A 19677-nucleotide genomic window follows, 5' to 3' on the forward strand; every position below is an offset into this window, starting at 1 on the left:
GCAAGTGCGTATATTTACTTATTGACCTTAGCTGGTGTTTCCAGATATCTGGGGGCTCGTACTGGAGCATCAGTGTTGGGAAACACCAAAGGTTGCTGCTGAGCCGGCCTCTCGTGTCTGAGTCTCTTCACAAAAAGGCACTGCAGCCCTGAGATTTATCCTCACCGAGATCCACACCCTCCTGAAGCAGTTCAATTATTTCCTTACTCATAGGCACTTAGGACGGACAGATCAAAAGCTCGGATGAGAACCAGAGGCCCTTCTGAGCCCACGTTTCTGAATGTAGGGTCTGCCTGAGAATCCGGGAGCTCTGGTGAAAATCAGTATCGGAGGCTCCGGGAATTTTTCAGTAAACTGCATTTGAATGGGGGTGGGGCAGGTCATAAATCCTCTTAAACTCGTCATCTGGTTTTTGGCCCCATGACTTTTCTTTGGGAATCATCTTTTATCTACATACACAGCAAAAACCCATTCTTCCTGGAGTCCTGTCACTTCCTGAATGACCTTGAACTCTGGTATTCCTTAATCAGGTCGTGTCAGCAAAGCAATTCTTCCCAAGAAGATCTCAGGCTAATGGTGTTCTCTCCAGAAGCATCCAGTTTTGGTGAATCGGAAACGCTTTAGGTCTTATGGCTCACGTATTGCAATGACAGAACACCCTGTAGACACTGTAAAATTAGCTGAACTAGTGGCAGTGCTGGTATCTGGGGAGGTCATCACCGGCTCTCCTACTTAACTCCTTCCTAAGAAAGTTGTCCCAAAGAACGTAAGGATGAAGGGACACTTCTATACAAAATGGTTCTTTGGACCGATCAGGTTAGGAAATACAGATCTATTACTGTGTACTGCCATCTCTCCCCACCAGTCTCCATGAGAGAGGGAGCTCTGCCTCTTTTGTTAATTTCTTTGCCCCGAGGGCTCCTATCAGTGCTCGGCACAAGTCTGTTGAATGAACAATTCTTACATCCTCCTATCGGAGGCTCACAGTCCACATGACTGAAATAAAGGCTCTGATAAGTTCTGTAGAAATGAGATCTTAAAACTCTGCGTTGTCCAAACTTAGAGCCACAAAATGCTTTCCGCTCAGATCACCTCCACAGGTTGTTCTATGAAATACCATCTGGGAAACGCTGGTCTAAAGTTTTTCTCTGCTTTCGTTCATAACTTCTACCCATGGACGTGCCTCTGATCTCTGAGTAAGATCCTATTAACCTCCTTCCATGTGGCCACCTTCTTGTGTTCAGCATCAGCCCAATGCAGATGACCTCTGACCAACTGACCTTGTGCTGGAGCCTAGACACCTGCCACAAAATGACCTACTGAATGATGACTCGGCCCATTATATTTTATGTATTTGAACACGGAGCATCTAAGTTGCGTGTCCTACCACTACGTTAAAAGCCAGTCAGGTATCACCTTCTCCACAGAGCCGACTTGACCCTGCACGTACCCTCAGCACAGCGGTTACTATGATGCATTGCAGTAGCCTACTTGGGTGCCTGTCTGTTCCTCTAGGCTCTGGTCCCCTTGAGGGTTAGGCACTGTGTTTTAGCCATAACTCAATCCGGAGCATCCGACATATTTGGTAGGTTCTTAATACGTACGTATGGAGTGCACGCACGAATGAGTGGATAAAATGACAAACAATACAGAACACTAAAAAGGGCGTTGTCTCCAAACTCTTGCTATCAAAAGTCCCTTTATTTTTTACCTCTCTCCAGTCGACTCCGATTTGGAAAGATTCAATTTACTGAACTGTATTTACTAAATAAAAAGTAGTTTATTTTTCTACCATTCGATCAGTAGGAGATAAGAGGCATTACACAACTGAATATAATTCCAGCCAAGAGCAAGAGCCTTGAAAGTCAGCCCCACAATGCTTGTCAAGGTTCTGGGATCCAGAGAATGTCCCTGCCTTTACTGTCTCCCAGTACTGGCCACTAAAGGACCAGAGGTCACAGATGAGAAGGACCCGCGCCTGGATTAACGTCAGCTTGAGTGCTTGCCACAAGACACCACAAGGTTGAGGTCATCACTGAAAGGGCTTCCTTTTTCAGCACCTCTGGGAGGTGGACGGGGCAGTCTTGAGATTTAGCCACAGGCGGTTGTCATCGGGGACGCACGAGATGGGCCAGCTCGTTGCTGATCTGGGAAAGACCCAGAGAAAATGCCAACTGCGGGGGGTCTGGGGCCCCTGCCTCTTTGTGCTGAGATGCTTTATCTTTTTCCAAGACCCTGCTTCTTCCAGGCTCTGGCTGGAGCCTACATGCAGAAGCAGGTAGGGCCATGGCTTGCTCAGCTAACTTCTGCGTTGCCCCCCCACTGCCTTGATGGCAGCATTTCCCTGTGCCTTCCTTGGAGGCCTTCATAGCTCTCTTTCAAACCTGCTGCCTGTGTGGTCCGGGTTGTGGAAAAGACAGAGGTTTTCCCTTCCGGTTCCTACCCCCCTTCCTGCATCCTACAGCTACACAAACGTGGGAAGAAATTGCGGGAACCCTAAGCTCAAATAAGAGCCCCCAGCTGCACACATGAAAGCTCTTTCTTCTTCTGTTTAGTAAAACCCCAATCCAACCCCCAGAAGAGAAAGTTCCTACCTGCTTAAAAAAGAAGACTTTTGTTGTTTTTGTGGTTGTTGTTCTTTTGAAGAAAGCTCACTTCTTAGGAAAGCTTCGAGGTGACCTAATGCATGACGATTTGCATTCAGGGCCTCAGTTGGTTGTGTCTGAAAGAGACATAATCCCCCCCTTTCCCCCACCCCCCCTCCTCAAAACTAGGGAGGGGGAGCAGAGATCTTCTTAGATGTGGTACATTGTGTTTTCCTGGTGAGAAGGCTCTGAGTGTTGGGGTTTCCCAGAACCTACTCCCTAACACTTCTTCCTTCTTGTAGGAACAGAGGCCCTAGGGAGCAGGACCACTCTCCATAAGCAAGGGACGCCAGTCAGGATTTGCCACAACTTTTCCCGTCTGTACTGACAGAAAAGGAAGAATCACATTCAGATTACAGGCCTGACAGCGTCTTACTTAGGGATATCACTTACTTTTCTTTTATGTTTTGTATAGTTACGTGACTGTAATCTATTTTCCGAACACAGCCAAGGAATGGTCAATGGTCAACCTTACTGCAGGAGAGGTCTCCGTGGTATCGCCGTGGGAAGAGGTTTAAGTTATTTTCGTAAGCTCGTAGCTTCTGCTCCAAGAAATGAAATAACAAGGGGCAGAACTCTGCTGAAAAAACAGTCCAGATGTTTCCAGCTGGCCTGTGTGGGATTCCAGCAACCGTCTGTAACCTGGTTCCCAAATGTCAATTGAGCACACGAGGTGAGTCTGGGGCCCAGGCTACAGGGACAATCATTGGTTCCCAGCTTTAGGCAGAACTGAAAGTTTGCAAATATCATCTGGATGTTACATTTCATAAGGAACAAAAGTTGCGTGGAATTCTCCCATTGGTCTTGGTCACTCTGTGTCTGGAAATTTCCATCTGTTTGTGATTAAGAGAATAAGACAATGACGTGGGAGGTACCCCTAGTTCTCGTAGATGCCACATTAGTAAGTGTTTTCTAGAGTTTGCTACTTATCTGAAGCCCATAGCCTTGCTCTTGACTTTTCAGCTAATATTGATAAGCTGGATCATGAAGACACTTTCTTCATTTGGGGGTTTAGTTCCCAGACTTGCTGAGCTCTCTCCCCAGTGTGTTTTGCCTGACATTTAATGCTTTGCTCCTTGCCTCAGTTCATCCTACTGGAGGCTTATGGTCTTGAACATATACTGGTTTGGTTCTCTTTGGATGAGGTTTGGGCAAACGGTCAGCTGTGGCTGACCTTCCAGGCCAACCACAAATCCAGGCGATGGGGCAGAGCGCCCAGGATCAGGGGACTCGGCGGGAATCACCAGCATCCCAGATTTTGTCCCCAAGCTCTGGTTCAAGACCGCAGAGCCAGGTTGACCGAGGACAAGTGGTGTCTGATACCCAGTCTGTCCTGTCTGAGAATCTTGTCTGGCTCTGTTCAGCTCTATTAAGCTAATTCCGGATTTCTTTCTCTGATATTATCCTTTGAGTTTCTCAGAAAGATGCTAATCTCAGTATGGGAATGTCATTGCGCTTGAGTCATTTACACACATGGGCCACTCTTAATCAAAAGGAGTCGTCACACTTCTGCAGAACTGGCTGAGACAGAATTTGGCACGTCCATTGGGATGTGGCCACTTTGAAGCCACATGATTGGAGGCAAGCTGCCAATTGAAGTTTTAGCTTTTAAAATACCCATCCATACTAATGTGTGGAATACATACACAAACCCCAGCAATGACCTCCTCTCAGGGTTGAGGCTGGGATGAGGGACGGGGATGGGGTGAGCCCAGCGAGGGAGACAGGATTCCTGTTTGGGACACGACTCAGGAGTTGGGGAGAAAGACTCTGACACATTAATGGTTTGGATCAAAGTGCTTCTAGCCCTACAGTGACTGGACCAAAATGTCATCGAGGCTGTGGTTGGACAGGTAACCAAATACCCACTGACCAAATGACCTCTGGGCTAGCAATATGGATACTTCCAGCTCAGGAAATGAATCAACAAACATATCAGGACCTAAGTTACTCAGTTTTGTGTGTGTGTGTGTGTGTGTGTGTGTGTGTAAACATCAAAGATGTAGACTTTTCAGAAAGGTCAGTTACCACGGGAAAAATGAAAGTGTGTGGGGGGCGGGGAAGGGAGCATGTTTGTGTGTGGAGTGTGTGTGTGTGTGTGTGTGTGTGTTCTTGGACATTTGAAGAGAATTAAAATATGAAAATTACCTAAATGTTTATTTTTGCTAAGGTTATGAAGTAACTCTTTTCAGGTAGGAATAGGAAATAAGGATCATAAAGGTGAGTTGTTGATAGATTACTCATGTTTGGTGTTTTAAGTCTATCAGTCTGAGTTTTTCTATTTTTTTCCAGATTCCTACTCTACAATTTGTTAATTAAATTTAGTTACTGATGTTTTCATTCATTTGGTTCCAATGGAGCTAGGCATACTGACCTTCGAGAACCCAGCCTCTTACTTTTCACCAGTTACGGCAGGACAGAACCCAGCAAAGAACCTACTTAGGTCACGTTCTGTCTTTGGGACTTTGTGTCGTCCACTTTCTCTTAACTTTTCTACCACACGCCTTTCTGCTGGCATTGTCTCATTCATTTCGCTCTCCTGGGCTGTTATTATCCCCAGTGTTTGTTTCTGAGCTCATCAGTCCAAGACACAGAGTCCTGAGTGGATGCCACCACCCATGACATATACAAAGCCCTTCCCACGTCATGGTGGGAGATCCTTTGGGGGCCTAAAGGTAGTAAAAAAAAGTCGTAGAGTAGGAAAGGCATAACTGAACTGGGAGGTTCCTAACGTGGAATTCATAACAGCAGTTGGGAGACCTTGAGATGTGCAAAAAGCTTCCAGAAAGTTCCATCGATGCCCAAGCAAGGATCAGGGTAATACCTTTTTGACCCTGAGGGAAGTGAAAATAAGTACATGCATAAATAGCTGAGATGAGGCCAAAAGAAATGTCCAGTGTCTGCTCTGGGCTGGAATTAAATCACCTTAGCGTGGTAACCCTTGTTGCCTTGTGCCGAGAAGCAGTAATGGTGGGTTATGGCACATATGCCCAACCACTTTAAAAAGCAGGAATATACACTCATTCACACCCAATGCAGTTTTGTGTGGAAAGAAAACCCTTCACATGCAGGCCTTGCACTGGGCCAAAATAATCATAAGTATCCTTGGTGGCAAAAAGATGAAAAAATCTTGACGTAGCTCAACGAAATTTTACAACGAAGAGTCTTAACCGAGTCATTGTCCCAATTAGCTCAGAGATTAATAAAACGTAAATCCCAGTTCAAGGATATAAAGCAGCTAGGAGAGAAACAAATCCATATTTTTGCTTTCTCTTCCTACCAACCTTCACATATTTAAAATATCATGCATTAAATTTCTCATATTGAAAATACGATGCAGGGGCACTTGGACGGCACAGTCAGTTAAGCGTCTGACTCTGGATTTAGGCTCATGATCTCACAGTGGTGGCATCGAGCCTCACAATGGCCTCCATGCTGAGCGTGCAGCCTGCTTGGGATCCTCTCTTTCCCTCTCCCTCTGTGCTTCCCCCACCAAATAAAATAAAAAAATAAAATAACATAACATAACGTAAAATGAAATCCTATGCATTCATGGGTTCCAGCTCCTCGGGCTACGATTTTGTGACTCCCCGAGTCAATCGTTGGTGAAAGACGAGTCCAGCCAGTTTGTTTAGAAAAGCTTCAGCCAGTTATCGGCCAGTGGGGAAGCCTGGGCTGTGTGTTGTATACTTGACAACTAACGTGCATTTCCAGGCTTCCAATTCCACGTGAGCCGCAGGCTCACCTCTGCCTTTCTCTCTCCCACCTCACTCTAGCCCTGGAACTTCATGGAAAAGAAGCGTGATTAGTCAAAGTTAATGGACCAAATTGCCTACTTAATCCACTCAACGCTCCCTGAAGGCTTCAAATCCACTTGCCTGTCTGAACAGAGTGAAAAACCAGACCCCTTTAATGACTCTCCCGGGCTGAACTCAGCGGCTGTCTTCCAAGTCAGGGCTAAGGGCTGCCTGGGGAGATGTGTTGTGGGAAAAAGCCCTGTTACCAGAAGAGCGCAGGTGCACTGGGGGGAAACGGACCAAGCCCTCCGTGTTCTCTATCCAAAAAGCCTGCAGCTGTCCCGTCCAGTGAACATCAAAACTTAATCTGATGTCAAAATGGTTAAAAATAAGTTACGGATGGAGAAAAATTCACCTGTGATTTCCTGCATACAAGATTGAATACGGACGATTAGATTTTCAGCAGCCTACCCCAGAAGCAGTAAGGTCTGAGAATACACCGTCTTCTTTCTCTTCAAAACCAAGGCCCAAGATTTCGGGCATGTTTAGGAGGAGGAGTTTCAGGTCAGGGTTCTCTGGGGCGGGATGTTTGCAATGACGTCTGGGTGTTTATTTCATGCAATTGAAACTCAATTGCGAGAACAGACTTCATTCTCTAGTTAGGCAAGATTCTACCTCAAGTACCTTTTTATTTATTTATTTATTTTGGCTTTCACTTGTTGCTGAATTTGATAATGATGTTTTAAGACAGTTCGCTGGATAGTAATTATGCTCAACCGCCATCCTATACTAGGGTAACTGTACATAGTGGGGTATCCCCGTTGCTTCTCGGTAAATTCTTATTTCCTGGGCTTTGCAGGGGGAAATTCTGAAGTGTAGATAACACACCAGGACAGCCACAGATTCCCGGCATGCATCTGGGGCTGAGAAACTAGGGCCAATGTCAGTGCTGAAAAAAAAGTGAAGGGACGTTCCAGGCAGACCTGCCCTTGTGCACATGAGGGCACTCAGGCTTGGAGGCTAGAGGGGCTGCCTTAGGCCTTGACATATTAAGTGCAGTAGTCAGAGCTCCCACTTAGTTCTCTGGAGTTTTCCTCCAGACCCTTCCCACCATCATTCGGACAAATTTTGGGTCCTGTAGAGATCTGCCCCAAGATGACAAGACTGACCGGCAGTTTAGCACAAGGAACATGTGACCCTCAGGTCAACGTGAGGGTTTTGATCAGAAGGGCGACCACAGGAGAATTCTTTCTTTTCTCCCTATGGACACAAAGAGCAGCATCTAAGAAAAGCTCCATCTGGGACTGATGAAGACATAACAACCCAAATGTGTTTTTTTGTCCTGCTTCGAGCCCAGCCAGCTCTCCTCCCTCCACATTTTCTTGTCCCTTGGGCTCAACATTCTCCGATCCAAGTGGGACAGTGTCAAATGTTTGGCTGTCATTTTATCCTTAGGTGGACATGACAGACTGTCGAGCTTAGCCTTTTCCATGCAAGCGGTGATCCCATCAGGACACTCAGGGGACGAGACACTGCCTAGTATGTAGGGACAGACTGGAGGAAAATCTGGTCATTCCCTGCAGCTCTCGCAGAAAATTTCTAAGTATCAGTGGTGACCCATCTTTAGAGGGTGAACACACACACACACACACACACATACACACACACACACACACAGGCACACAACTTTGGAGACTCACTGACTGATCTGGCAACAACGTAGAAGGTAGAAACCCAGCATAGACCTTCGAGCAACAAAGGGGAGGCAGTGTGGCCGGATGGCAAGCATGTGGCTTTTGGAGTCAGACATAACTGGGTTCTAATTCCAGCTCTGTTATTTATTGGCTCCATGGCCTTTAGGGAATTAATCGATCTCTGCGAATCACAATTTCCTCATTTGTCAAGCAGGCACATCACACTTATCCTGTAAGGTGGGTATGGGCATTAAATGGAAACAATATGAATGATGATCCCAACGTGGTACCTGACCCCAGACTCTCTACTTCTAGCACTAGCCATGCTGGGGGTATTTATCTATACCCACAAGGAAGCACAAGGAAGCACATCCGTGTGGTTTTGTTGTGTGGAATGCAGAAATTCCACCGACGTCTTCAACCTCCACAGTGCCCGCATTAATTTCAGATGCCCCAAGTCAGTCTATGGTGTAGAAACCGCACATCTCTACAACGAAGCAGCAAATGTGTACTCTTCTCCAGGGGATTCTTTTAGAAAGCTCAGAGGAGCACCAGAAAAAAATGTCGGACTGTGATGCCGTGGTGGGTGTGAAAGGGATGGACGGGACAATGCTGAGGATTTCACAACCGATGAGGGACAGACTCCAGGCTCTGAGAGGGGGCTTGCTCCTGACGCAGCAGCTTGGCCGATCGCTTGTCATAAAAACCAAGTTAAAATTACTACTGACCTCACACAATACATTTTACAGCAACATGAAAGCTTCCTCTCATAAATCTAAGATGCGGTGTGTCTGATTAAGTTCATTGTTGCTCCTATCATCCATTCTCCGCAAGGCAGTCAAACCGATCTCTTAAAAATCTAAGTCAGAGCATGTCACTGCCCTGCTCAAAACCTTTGATCACTTCCTTTAGAATAAAATCCAAAATCAGCAGGCCTGCAGGGCTGAGCTCCTGTCTCCTTTCACTTCATCTCATACCCCTTTCTTCCCTGCTCATTATGTTCTAGGACAAGGGCCTTTTTAATAACCCTTTTCTAACGCACCAAACCTTTTCCTACTTCAGGGCCTTTGCACTAGCTGTTTTCTCTGTCTGCAAAGCTCTTCTCCTGGTCATTTGCATCTAGGGCCCTTTAAGCACTCCAACAGAATCTTTAGAGGCCTCTACAATCCTTCTGAGTAATTCTAATCACCTCCTATTCATAGATCTCTACTTCTTTGCAGCACAGGTATGTTATAGTTCATTGGCTGCATTCCCCGTAAGAGGCAAGCTCCTGCAAGACGGGGACCATGTCTGTGTCCTCACTACTGGATCTCCAGGATCTAGAATGCTGGGTGCCTGTTAAATAACTCGATGAATAAGAGCGCAAGCCCACAGGCAGATTTTAGACAGAACATGCAACCAGCAGGGAAATGTGATCTTTAATGTAAGAACCGTTTTCTTCAGTCTTCACTTAACATCCCAAGTTCTGTCTTTATTCCAAGAGCTTTGGTGACCATGTTGATGACCCATCTGATAAGCTCACCTTGAAATTTCTGGACATCCTCCCTAAAGGTCAAAGTCTTCATTTTCGGTCTGCTCCCATGACCTGCTTCCGCTTTTACAGTCTTAACTTTCAATAGTCTACCATGATTCAAACTTCCTGACTTCTAGTCTTCTTACTTTCATTCCACCTAGAGGCTCAGAGCATAGGCGGCTTCCCTGGTAACTGAGCCTGGGTTCAGGAAGCCAAGACACCAACTCAGTGAGCAGAACACCTGCCCTTGTTAAGAGTCAGGGATGCAAAGCGTAAGTGCTCAGGGCATCCAAGAGCAGCCTGGATACCAGAACCCAGAGGGCTGAACGGCAATTTTAACCGAAATGGGCACAGACACAGGGGCAGGAGGGTGCACAACATCAGAACAAAGAGATTATCTTTAGGTTTAGTCAAGGACCAGAAGATACCACCGAGGGCCCAGAAATAATTCTCGGTAACATCTCTTGCTGTTTCAAACCACTGATAGACTCCTGAAATGGGCATCAGGGAGGGGAGAGGAATGGAGTTGGGGCTCTTCTTGGAAATCCAGAGTTCTTTCGTATCAACTCTGACAGTCTGGCTCCTGACCCCATCACCTCATCAAATCTGCCTCCTACCAGTGATGGTTTTCAATCTAATTCCCGTTGGTAGTTTCCCTTCTTCACCACCCTGCGCCTCTTGGTTACGGCTGACATTGTTGATTGCCCCCTCCTTCTTAACATGCTATGTTCTGCAGGCTTCTGTGACACCACATCCTCTAATTCTCTCCTGATCACTCTGACTGCTTCCTATCTGTGTCTGTCGTGGGATTCTTACTCGATTTCATCTCCCATCAGGTGCCCCCCAACATCTATCCTGTGCCCTCTTATTGTTTTATTTTACAGTTCTCTACAGTGATCTCTGCCACTCTCGTGGCTTCAGTTTGCATGCAGGTCCTGATGACGGCCAGGTTCACATCTCTTGCACTGTTCTTTCGTGTCTGGGCTTCAGAAGTATGTGTTCCATAGCCTTCTGGATCTCTCTCCCTGATCCATCCCAGGCACCTCAAGCTCAACACGCTCCAAACTGAATTCCTAGTGTTTCCTTCCCAGTCTTCCTCCATTCCAGTTTGGCTTATTTTCAGAGGGCAGTTCTACCATCTCCCCAGTCACCTGGAAGTCAGGTTTGACTGGCTCCTCCCCCTTACCACCTGTAGCTATCATTTCACTCATTCATTCATTCAACAAACTGTAATCAAGCCCTGCTACCTACCAGATACCGTTCTAAGTGCGGGCAAAACAATGGTTAAGTGAAATCTATGTTCCCTGTCTTCATGAAGCATATAAACTCCTGGCTGACTTTACCTCCAAAGTGTTTCTTTCCTCTGTCCCTCCTTCCCTTTCATCACTACTAGTAGTTGGCATATAATAGATGCTCAATTAATCTTTATTGAATGAATGAACACATGAGAACGTAACTCTCTGAACATCTGCTGTCTACACAGCACAGATTACGGCTCGGCATACTGATGTCATTAAAAATATTTCTAAGCACACATTATGAATCAATAGAAGCCAAAACATCTGGCCAATTTAGCTGGAACACCCCCCCGCCCCCAGTGAAGCATTAGTATGTTTCATCTGTCTTATGCAAACACTCAGATGGTCTGGGCTTTCTGCAGCACTGACTGGGTGTTTGGCAGTGAGCAGGCTCAGCCAGACCCCTCCTGATCCCTCCCAAGTGCACATTATGTCTCTGAATTACACGCATGGCTCCCTGACTCCCAGAGTTAAGCCTAAGCACAAACTCTGAGAGCCTAGCCTGTGACCATTGCAACCGATTCAGTCATTTCCAAAATGTTATGAGTGCCACTCGGTTACTTATGAATATCAACACACATTCACTGGCTTCTAAGTCTGGAGGCATCAAAACGAATTGAGATTATTCGTGCAGAAGACGGTACAGATGAATTGTATCCAGGCAAAATTTGGCATCGCAAGAAATACACGGTATGGTTAAACACCAAGAGTATAATTTTTGACTGATGATGACACGTCGTAACAGCTACTTCATGACAACAGCAAGTTACCTTTAGGGAACCAGCAAAGAAAATATTCCAACTATTCCTATGCAATTTTACCGGGTCAATCAATCATGAGCTAAAACCCAGCATCTCTACTTCTCTCTGCTTGGTTCTCAATTATTAGTAGCAAGGTCAGGTACAACAGAGATTAAAACCATCAGGAATTACCCCAACTTCCACAATCAGCGTAAGTAGAAAGCGTTTCAAATGGAAAGACCAAAAAGAAAAACAGAAAACAATAAACGCAAGAGAGAATTTCATGCACTGTTACGGAGGTATCCAGGGTGAGGCACACATCTCCTCTCAATAACTGGGATTCAGGCTCAAGCTCAAACTAGGCAAAGGGAACAGAGAGGACACCGTCAGCTGGCCGTGCACCCACTGCAGAAGTATACAAGACCGTTATTTTGTAGAACAGCAAACTGTACTTTGCGTACCGCTCCAAAGATGGAAAGAAGGGAAGGCACTGAAATCACGTGATGACGTGTGTGGACACAGAATTGGGGGGAAAATGAAACACTCAGAAGAAACGCAAAGACCTAAATGTAGACTCTTACAAGGCCCGCAGGCTTAGCTGGACCTACATCCTTCCCCACTGGAATGTGACCCAGGCGCTGTTCTGTATGTAGCTTCTTCACACAGAACTGGAAAGAGACAGGTTAACCTGGCCTCCGGGTGCCCCAGGCATCTTTCAAGTGCAGAAGAAAGAGGGAAGACTTTCGGAATTGTAACCGTTTCCGTTCTAAATGTCTTTAGGCAGATAGATTTTTCTTATCTGCAAGTCAATGAGAACAGTTCAGGTTCATGAATTGAAACAACCCTTTTATGTCTTCATAAAGCTGGTGACACCTTGGTTGGGTTGACTGACTGCACAGCGCTTTCAGCTTTTGCTTGATAAACTATTTCCAAGTCTTATATAATATACTGGCTCTTGTTTGTTTCTTTAAAAAGGCCTGCTGGAGTCACATGAACTGACACAAATTCGGCTACCTGTGCTTGGCCTAAATGATTAAAAGTAAACTCCTAAGAGGGCAGGTAATTTAGCCCAGGCTCTGGACAAGCATGCTGGGGATAAGAGCACCTTTGAACCTCTCTGGTTCTCTCCCCCGATCAGTCTCCCTTTTCTGGTGCATCTTGGAGTCCGAGCATCTCATTGGATTTAGTGGGATTCTGGTATTGGAAGGAATAATTTTGAAAATAATTTGATTACTAGTGAGTTACACCTATGTACCCACTTAGTAGCCCTGCCCTGCATTTAAGATACAAATCCGCATTAAATAGGAACAGAACTAGGGCGCCTGGGTGGCTCAGTCGGTTAAGCGTCCGACTTCGGCTCAGTTCACGATCTCGCGGTAAGTGAGTTCGAGCCCCGCGTTGGGCTCTGTGCTGACTGCTCAGAGCCTGGAGCCTGTTTCAGATTCTGTGTCTCCCTCTCTCTCTGACCCTCCCCCGTTCATGCTCTGTCTCTCTCTGTCTCAAAAATAAATAAATGTTAAAAAAAAAATTTAAAAATAAATAAACAAATAAATAAATAGGAACAGAACTATGTGGGCAGCTCTGAAATGGAAGGCTACTCCTGAATGCTCTGGTGCTCCCCCTGGGCATCACTTGGTGATGCTTTTATATTCCCAGATCAACAGTGTCCTCCTGATTTTGAATTTCAGAGGGCAACTCAGAACTCCTCGCCTACCAGCTGCCTAAGAAATGGTATTCTCACGGACTTGATCTTCAACTCTTGTGGTTACATTAATAACATCAGGTTTATCTTTTCCAACACGAGTAATTTTGGGAGGGGGTGGAGATTATAATCCACCTTCACAGGACATTTATTTTCAGCTAGGTCAAAAAAAAAAAAAAAAAAAGAGGGTGTGGGGAACCCTCTGGCATTTCTGGCATTTCCTGAAATTGCATACATAGGTTAACTGCATCATAGGAGAGATGTTTAATTGTTTGCAATTACGACGCTCAGCAGAGAAAAGGTTAAAAAGATGAATCGGTTCTCTCTGGGCTGGGGGTACGCTACAGCATGCATTTGTGGCTAACCAGAAGAAGGAAGCCAGGACTTACGTTCTGTTTCCCCACTATGTTATCAAAGGGCAGTTCGGGGCTCCAGGATCCTTCTGTGAATGTCGCCCCACTGTTTCTCCTGTCTGAGAAGCTCACCGACTCCTTGACAATGTCTTCAGGCAACGTCAGTAGGCTCTCCTCAGGCTGCTTAATCAAATAGGTCTCTATGTTATGCTTCCTCAAGAATTCGTTTCTCTCTTTACCATGACCCTCTTCCACATTATAGTCACCGTTGAGGCAGTCCAGCGTGGCTTTGGAAATGTGAATCCTCCTGTGTGCACAAAGCATAGGTCATTATACACTCCCGAGGGGGCCTGCAAAGGCCATCACTGGTTTTTGTCCTATGCAAAGCCAACATCAGGGCCACACACGCGTGCCATGAAGACAAGTTCTCAAAGACAATATGCGTTCCCCTAAAAAAGCAGAAAGAATGAAAGAAAACAGAAGTACAAGCATAAATCAGTGAGCAGCATTATCGCTGACTTCACCCCAAGGGACACTGCGGCCTCTGATAAAATACAGCCTTGCTGAGCCACACTTAAGCACTTCTTTTGGCTTTTCCTATGACTGTCAGACTGACCCCAGAAACCTTCAAGAATCAGTGATTTTTCAGCGTTGTTATTGTACTAGACAAACAAGTTCCATATATGTTTCTGAACCCGACAGCAATTACTGTCCAGATCACCATGAAACAACAGTAGTTTTCTCATGGTCTGGGGACTTTTCTTATCATTTTAATTTTTTTTAACTTTTTTGAATGTTTACTTTTGAGCGAGAGAGAAGAGCGGGGAAGGGGCAGAAAGAGAGGGAGACACAGAACCGGAAGCAAGCTCCAGGCTCTGAGCCGTCAGCACACAGCCCGACGCGGGGCTCAAACTCATGTCCAGTGAGATCATGACCTGAGCCGAAGTCAGACGCTCAACCGACTAAGCCACCCAGGCGCCCCTTTTCCTACCATTTTGACTTTCATATATTTATGCCTGGATTCTTCAACTTGACTACAAGGTTCTTAAGAACAAAAGCAGGTCTTACAAGTTCACGGGGCTGCCTGCAGGGTCCTTTAGGAAAAGCACTCGATGATGTACTTTTCTCTAGAAAGCGTATATGTCAAGGAGCAGGGAACAGAGCTGGGGAATGCAGGCAGGCAGCTGGCTAGGCTCACTCACAAGGTAAGTGGCTCATCTGAACATCATTACTGGCCATCCCAGCTCATGATCCAAGTTTCATTTTTTGTTTCGTTTAGCAAAACAATAGACGGCTTAAGGATCAGACTTCAGTTGTGGGAACTTTGCAAGGTAAATCCTTTGGTGAAGAGCATTTCTGTCCTCCTAACTGTCTAACTCAGGCAGACTACTTACTGTGACATATCACGGTCTGGGTAGATTAGTGTGGTGATGATTAGCACCGACTGTTTGGGCAGACTGCCTGGATTGAAACCACTTGCTAGCTGAGAGATCTTGGGCAAACTACTTACACTTTCTGTAAATGTGTTTTCTCACCCATAAACATGGGAAAATAACAGTACCCACCTCTTAGGGTCACTGTATTACAGGAGTCGATTTGTGTAAAGGAGTCAAGACAGTACATGATGGATATACTGCACATACCCTAAAAGCAAGTGCTAACCTACTACATTATTCTCAAAAATGCCGCTGTGATCATGTCACTGTCGTTTATTCCTTGTATCCTCAAGGCTTATAGGACACGACTCAGGTCCTGAACAGGCTTCTAAGCCTCTATTCTCTGGTTTCTGTCACTTCAGAGCTCATTTTCTGACACTGCTCCCCTACTCTACCCTATGCTTTCTCCAGCTAATCAGGTAACCAGCATTTCTTCAAATTCAAGGTGCTATTTCATGACTACTAAACTCAGAACAAGGCACTCTCTCTGCCAAGAATGCTCACTCCATGTTTTCTACATGATAATTTTGAACTCCCTGATTCAGCTCAGAAGTCATTTCCTTAGGTTGATTTTAGTGCTCCTCTGAATGAATGAATGAACGTGTGTATGAATGAATAAGGTGGATGCTTGATATTTTGCTTGGCTTCTGTAATCCTAAAAAAAAATATATAGCCAAGGAAACAATAAAATTTTTTGAAAGAGGCGTTTCCAAATACACTGTACTCAAATACACTGTACTTTTCACCCATCCTGCTGAACCCCTGCTTACAGGGAATAACTCACTGCAAAGGACATGTAAAGAAACAGCATTTCTGACCATTTAAGATCCATTCTCCATATTTTCCAAATAAGTGTCGTTGTGCATAGTCCTCGATCTCAAAGGCAAGGCATACTAAAAATAAAAGTGTGCAAAACACGTTTTGAGCTCTCGAGAAATGTGTTGAGTAAATGCAAATTATTCTCGTGATGGATTTTGTGAACGCTTGGGAACTCAGTCATGCTAACCGAGGAAAACAGAGAGGTCACTTGACCTTTTATGAAATGGATGTTCCAGTCTCCTTTCTCAGATCAGGCTCAGAACTGGGTGCTAGAAAGCCATCTTCTTCTCCCTGGCAAAAGGAAACTCCTGGAAGGGTTTCGTTAGGTCCGAGGGTTGATTTTCTCTTAAAATAATTAAGTTAAATACCAACTTCATTTGATATTTTCTCTGGATTCTACATTTCATTATTCTGCTGCCAGTACTCAGGGGAACTAATATTTGCATGTACTGAATCAATATTATGTTTCCCATAGTGGAAGGCATCCTCGTTTTTATTACTGATTCCTCTGCTGAAGTTGTAATCAATATATGCTTAAATGTTTTGATAGAAACTGGGCTTCAGATGTTCATTTTCATCCTTTCTACCGCCCCGAGGCTGTGGGTAAGGCATTTGCAGATGACAGCGTGCGTAATGACATTTCCCTCTAAGGGAATGAATCAGTTCTCAGACAGTATTCTCATATATTGAATGGCGGGCCAACATTTTCTAGTAATTTCAAATGCTAGGATGTAATAATACAAACAGTCATGATCGTAAATAAGATGTAACAATTGGGTAGCACTTAGTTTGCATAACTGCTGTTTTGTAGCCAAAGGTATTACTATATGCTTAGTTGCATGGATCGTCTCCTACAATCTCCATTCTTCCAACAGCTCTAGGGGACAGGCATTTCTTCCCCTCCTTTTGTGGATGGTGCAAACTGGCCCAGACACAATGGTGGGTTTTGCCCATTTGGTAGATGAGAAAACGCAGCTTCGTGGATACGGAGCATCAAATCACAGGTACCATATCAGGATTACCATCTCTTCTTTCATAGTGAGGAAAGTGAGACTCAGAGAAGGTACGTGTTGGCTTGAGAGCATACAGACACAGCAATGAAAGTTCTAGGTGCCGTGCCTGCTTTCCACGACTTGTTCAGATTAACAGAGCTTAGTACGGGGCAGAGTAGAAATCCTGCTTTCTCTGATACCACGCCCACAGTTTATTTCCCATGATACGATGTTACCTGATATTAAATATAATTAGCAAGGAATGATGACAGACACCAGAGAATTCTGTGGCTCCAAATGTAGGGCTGGGGGTGAGGGGTGGGGAAAGGAATATGCATAGGCGTTCTATCTTAGCTTTCTGGCTGTCTATTGGTCTATCTATCATCTATCTATCTATCTATCTATCTATCTATCAATCATCTATCTACCTATTACACATCATCTCTTGGAAAGAAAGAGTGTGCAAAAAGTCAGTACACCTTACTGGCTTACATATATCTAAAATCTCATCAGGCCCCGTGTGTGTAAGCAGAATCTCACTACTACTTTCCAGGGTTCATTGACCCCTTCCAGGCCACTAGTACCTTTGAGGACTCCATACCCATTGGTCTTGCTCACATTTGGAGAGCTGAGTTTTCAAGGGAGGGTAAGGTCGTATAGAAAGAAGGTCAGGAGGTCTCATCCCTGGCTGCCCAGGAGAAGTGCTTTAAGAAGTTACAGATTCTGCACACATTTTGCTTTCTATGAACTGACATGGGGTCTGGACACCACCGTTTTTAAAACGCTTCTCTGCTGATTTCAGTGTGAACTCAAGTCTGAAAACCAACATTTGTGTGAAGTTTTAACGTTCTGTCTCCGCCCAAACGACGGTTTCTTAGATGGAGACCTCTAAATTCTGCACAGGGAAAACGATCACAAAGGGAGCAAACGATAAGGGTTAAACAAGAAAAGGGCTTTGCTTTTGACTTACCCAGGGATTCCTCCAGACTCAAGTTTGTTCGCGATGTCCACGTCCCAAGACCAGACATCAAACTGCCACTTCCTCAGACCCAACACGCCACACAGCACCGAGCCCGAGTGGATTCCGATCCGCATGTCAACATCATGCTTCGTCCTTGATCTCACATACCTGTTGACATAGGTGCACGAAAAGACGCGCATAAGGCCAGAGCAGACACTCTTGGCCTCGGCGGCAGCCCCAACCTTTCCAACTCCGTAAGTTCAACTCCTGCCCATTCATATGCAACCTCTTCCGTGAAGCCTTGTTAGATTTCCTGGTAGCTGGAAGGATTCTCTTCCTCCCCCAAACTCCCGTAGTCTTCTATCTGAAATTTTAAGGGTCCTTATCACCCTCCTCCCTAAGCCTGCTCGTTCTATACAACCTGCCTCAGAGAATGGCATCAACATCGTTGTCTGCCCCCTAGTGCATAACCTGGGATCCACCATAGATTCCGCTCTCTCTGGTACACTCCTTTTCCAACCCAAGTATTTTCATTTCCACTCAGTTTCCTTCTTTCTGTTCCTCCCGCTAGCATCCTACTTCAGCATACTTCGGTGCTTTGGTTCAGAGTCCCTGCTCCAGCCTGACCTTCCTCCAGCCTGTGCTCTACACGGCTATCACAAACGCAAATGCGACCTTGTCATTCTGTCACTCCCTTGATGAAAACTCTTTCCTGCCCTCCTATCCCCAGAGCCGTCTCCGAACAGAGTGCTCCCATCCCAGGGCTGAGTGGGTTCGTCCAATGGCATGCAGGAAGAAAATGTTAGGACCCCATTTACAGCTCTTTAAAAATCTTCACCAAAATTTGATATATAGGTTGCTCTCAGTGATCTCACAGGGTCCACACCAGATGGTCCTCTGACTGCAGGCATGGACGAAGCTTCTTGAGAAAAGAAAGGACTGCTACTGTTGGAAGGTTTCCACAGGCACCCACATCCCTTCTTAACGTACAGAGCAGTTCAAACACTTTTAGTTTATGCGTTAAATGACGTTGTTTATGTAGAAAGAAATTCAAATGGTAGAATACAATACAGCTGACCCTTGAACTACGCCTGGAGATTCATGCCTTGTAAACAGTTGGGCTTAAAAACGTGACTCCCCTGACCCCCTTTTCTGAAAGAATAAATGAATGAACGATTCCACGTACAAAACTGAGTGTTCGTGTTCGCTCTTCCTAACAAACTATAAGATCGTACAAAGTTATTTAAATAGGAAGGTAAAATTGCGATGGGTTGAAAATATAGAAATATTGAAATAAATCAGATTCTAGGAAGGCAGCCATGGAAGACTGTCTGTGGCTAAAGAAACAGTCCTCATCCCTGGTGAAGAATCGGGTTTCTGGATTTAACTTTAACTTTGAAGTTAACACTATATAGTATCCACTGATGATGCTAATAGCAGAGGCCATGTGAAAAACCAGAAGGAGGCAAGAGAAGAAACAGTGTCCAGCACTTGAGAGGAGCATTTGAGCTCTGATCCTTTTCCCGTGAGTTTTTGTAAGGCAGGTCCCTGGGAGAGGTCCCCGGTGCTGTCTGCCAGCTGTGTTTAGTACCACAGGATCCAAGCAGGTGGGAGGATTGCACTTACCTGTACATTTCACGTTGCTTTCGGCCAACTAAATGTGAACAGAAGTGAAGGAGCACGATTCACTTCCTTCACTTCCGGGAAGAGGCTTTAAGAGCCTGAACAATCACACTCCTTGTCTTTTTTTTATCCCTCCTCCTTCTGTGTCAATCATCAATCAAGGA

The 19677-nt window shown here is 45.3% G+C and overlaps 1 protein-coding gene across 3 annotated transcripts in view; it reads right to left on the reverse strand.

Annotated features, from left to right (window-relative positions):
- The window catches only part of ADCY8 (adenylate cyclase 8), a 221143-nt gene that overhangs the window by 88956 nt on the left and 112510 nt on the right, over window positions 1-19677 (reverse strand). For all 3 annotated transcript variants that reach the window (XM_053896102.1, XM_053896101.1, XM_053896100.1), the window contains exons 6-7: window positions 17900-18058; window positions 13719-13989 (exon numbers count right to left, since the gene is read on the reverse strand). In XM_053896102.1, coding sequence (XP_053752077.1) covers window positions 13719-13989; window positions 17900-18058 — 430 coding nt within the window. The remainder of the gene's footprint in view (window positions 1-13718; window positions 13990-17899; window positions 18059-19677) is intronic.

This window comes from Panthera pardus, unplaced genomic scaffold (genome assembly GCF_024362965.1).
Source record: "Panthera pardus isolate Hobbes unplaced genomic scaffold, ASM2436296v1 HiC_scaffold_7, whole genome shotgun sequence".
NCBI lineage: Eukaryota > Metazoa > Chordata > Mammalia > Carnivora > Felidae > Panthera > Panthera pardus.